The sequence below is a fragment of the Morone saxatilis genome, unplaced genomic scaffold, assembly GCF_004916995.1.
Source record: "Morone saxatilis isolate NCDOM2014 unplaced genomic scaffold, NCSU_SB_2.0 Contig3, whole genome shotgun sequence".
Taxonomy (NCBI): Eukaryota; Metazoa; Chordata; class Actinopteri; family Moronidae; genus Morone; species Morone saxatilis.
Genome location: NW_023339873.1, coordinates 18,029,137 through 18,031,269, shown reverse-complemented (window position 1 = coordinate 18,031,269; position 2,133 = coordinate 18,029,137). Strand labels below are relative to the sequence as shown.

General features: G+C 43.6%; 1 protein-coding gene across 1 annotated transcript in view; it reads left to right on the top strand.

Moving 5' to 3' along the window:
• The window catches only part of LOC118337276 (alcohol dehydrogenase class-3 chain L), a gene marked incomplete at its 3' end in the record, with an annotated part of 4,569 nt that extends 2,757 nt beyond the window's left edge, over positions 1–1,812 (top strand). Inside the window, 4 exon segments of the mRNA XM_035674227.1 lie at positions 513–614; positions 1,166–1,307; positions 1,394–1,481; positions 1,593–1,812. Of these exon segments, the coding sequence (XP_035530120.1) occupies positions 513–614; positions 1,166–1,307; positions 1,394–1,481; positions 1,593–1,812 (552 nt within the window).
• Between the last annotated feature and the right edge of the window lie 321 nt (positions 1,813–2,133).

The window sequence follows — 2,133 nt, the reverse complement described above, 5'->3', positions numbered from 1 at the left end:
GGATTGCCAGGACTCTGCTCGGTTCAGTGTTTATAGAGCAGAAGGAATGTTTACAGAAGGAAGGGTATCATGGGTGCGGTTTAATCTATCTTGGTATTTATTGGAATATTAGTTACGATTTAACAACTGCAAAAGAAAAAACAGTCCCTCTGTTTCCCAACATGTAACAGATACAAAAAGAAGTCACTGGAGAGTTCTGTGTCTCTTAGATGACTCTAAAGCAAGTGCTAGCTGAGACTTCCTGTTGTTGCAACATATCTGCACAATGGGGAAAAAAGGTCAAAGTTTATTTTGAGGACAGTTTTTTATGAGTCTGTTATATTCAACAGTTGATGGTGAATTGACTGTGGTCTTGTTTTCTATCATACAGTAAAACAAGCATGTTTTTTCTCCATCCTTCCAAATAAAGGCTGCTTCCACTGTAGCACTGAATGGGTTAAATGCCCAGAGAGTTGTTATCATGAGTGATGATAGCCAGGACAGCTGAAGATGCCTTGGATGTTGTGTTGTAGGTGATCCGGTGCAAAGCTGCAGTAGCATGGGAGGCTGGGAAACCGCTGGCCATGGAGGAGGTGGAGGTGGCGCCTCCTAAAGGTGGGGAGGTCCGCCTCAAGGTAATGAATTAGGGCAACGGCCACAAGATAAAAATGTTGCTGCAAACTCTTCACTCACTATGTGCTTACTTAATAATTGAAATGCAATCACTTGAAGACAATGCTGCAGCTACAGCAAAAAGAAAAACTCATTCTGATAATGTAATGACGTCTCAGTATACAGTATCTACACTATAATGACCAGCTTCTCCTTGAGGCTTATGTATAGTCAGTTTTTCCTCATGTAATGTATGTATAGTCCAACACTACAGTGTACTTTGCACCTTTTGTTATTTCTATGGTGTAAAAGAGTTTGCTTTATTATTACTTTACCTTGAGCAAGAACGCTCTGTTTGTTCTTTTAATACAATGTTTACACTAATAGTATAGCTTCTAGTTAAAAGGAATTATCACTAAACAGCAATTAAGTAGAGGATTTTAATAATTACTCATAACATTTGATTCATGAGCTGATTGATATCCCCACATTACAGCAGATATTCATCTTCAGATAAGGAGCAGGAGTTGCTTTAAATGTATTGGGTATTGATCAGATCAGTTTTTTATTTCAGATTGTGGCCACAGGGATCTGTCACACTGACTCCTACACGCTAAGTGGCTCCGACCCTGAGGGAGTTTTCCCTGTCGTGTTGGGCCACGAGGGAGCCGGCATCGTGGAGAGTGTCGGCGAGGGAGTCACCAAGTTTCAGCCAGGTTCTCCCTCTCCCATCTCCTCTCCTCTCTTCTCTGAATTGGTGCATCTTATATAAATGCTCAAACATAACTATTTGTGTTTTTAGGAGACACAGTCATACCCTTGTATATCCCACAGTGCGGAGAGTGCAAGTTCTGCAAGAATCCCAAAACCAACTTGTGTCAAAAGATCAGGTAAATGTCCTGGGTCACAGCATTGTGCAACAGTGCAGATCACCTAACATGAAATTCTTGCCTTGTGCAGCTGATCTGTTGTCAGATCTGTGCTTGTATCTTACTCCCCAGGCTCACTCAGGGCAGAGGGTTGATGCCAGATGGGACATCCCGTTTCTCATGCAAAGGCAAGAGCCTCTTCCACTTCATGGGCTGTAGCACATTCTCCGAGTACACCGTGGTGGCTGAGATCTCCCTTGCTAAAGTGGACTACAGGGCCCCCCTCGACAAGGTGTGTCTGCTGGGCTGTGGCATCTCCACTGGTTATGGAGCTGCTCTGAACACTGCCAAGGTGAGTCAGCCTCCTGCCCTGACGTCAGTGTGCTGTGATCTATGACTGTGATCAGTCATCCCAGCCAGTCACTAATTGTCATTCTCTTCCATTATCTGAGCGGTGGACATGAAGAGAACAAATCACCCACCCACAGTTTATCCCCGGGCATGTAGGCCTGTATATATGTAGAGAGCAGAGGAGGAATCAGTAAGTCCCAATCAGCCGCAGGTTTTTCTCTTGTTAGGCAGACTTCATGGGGCCGAGTGCATGCACAGTTTTTTTTTACATCTATGACTGTAAGCTTTTTGTCTGTAAGCTACAACATTTTCTACATTCATG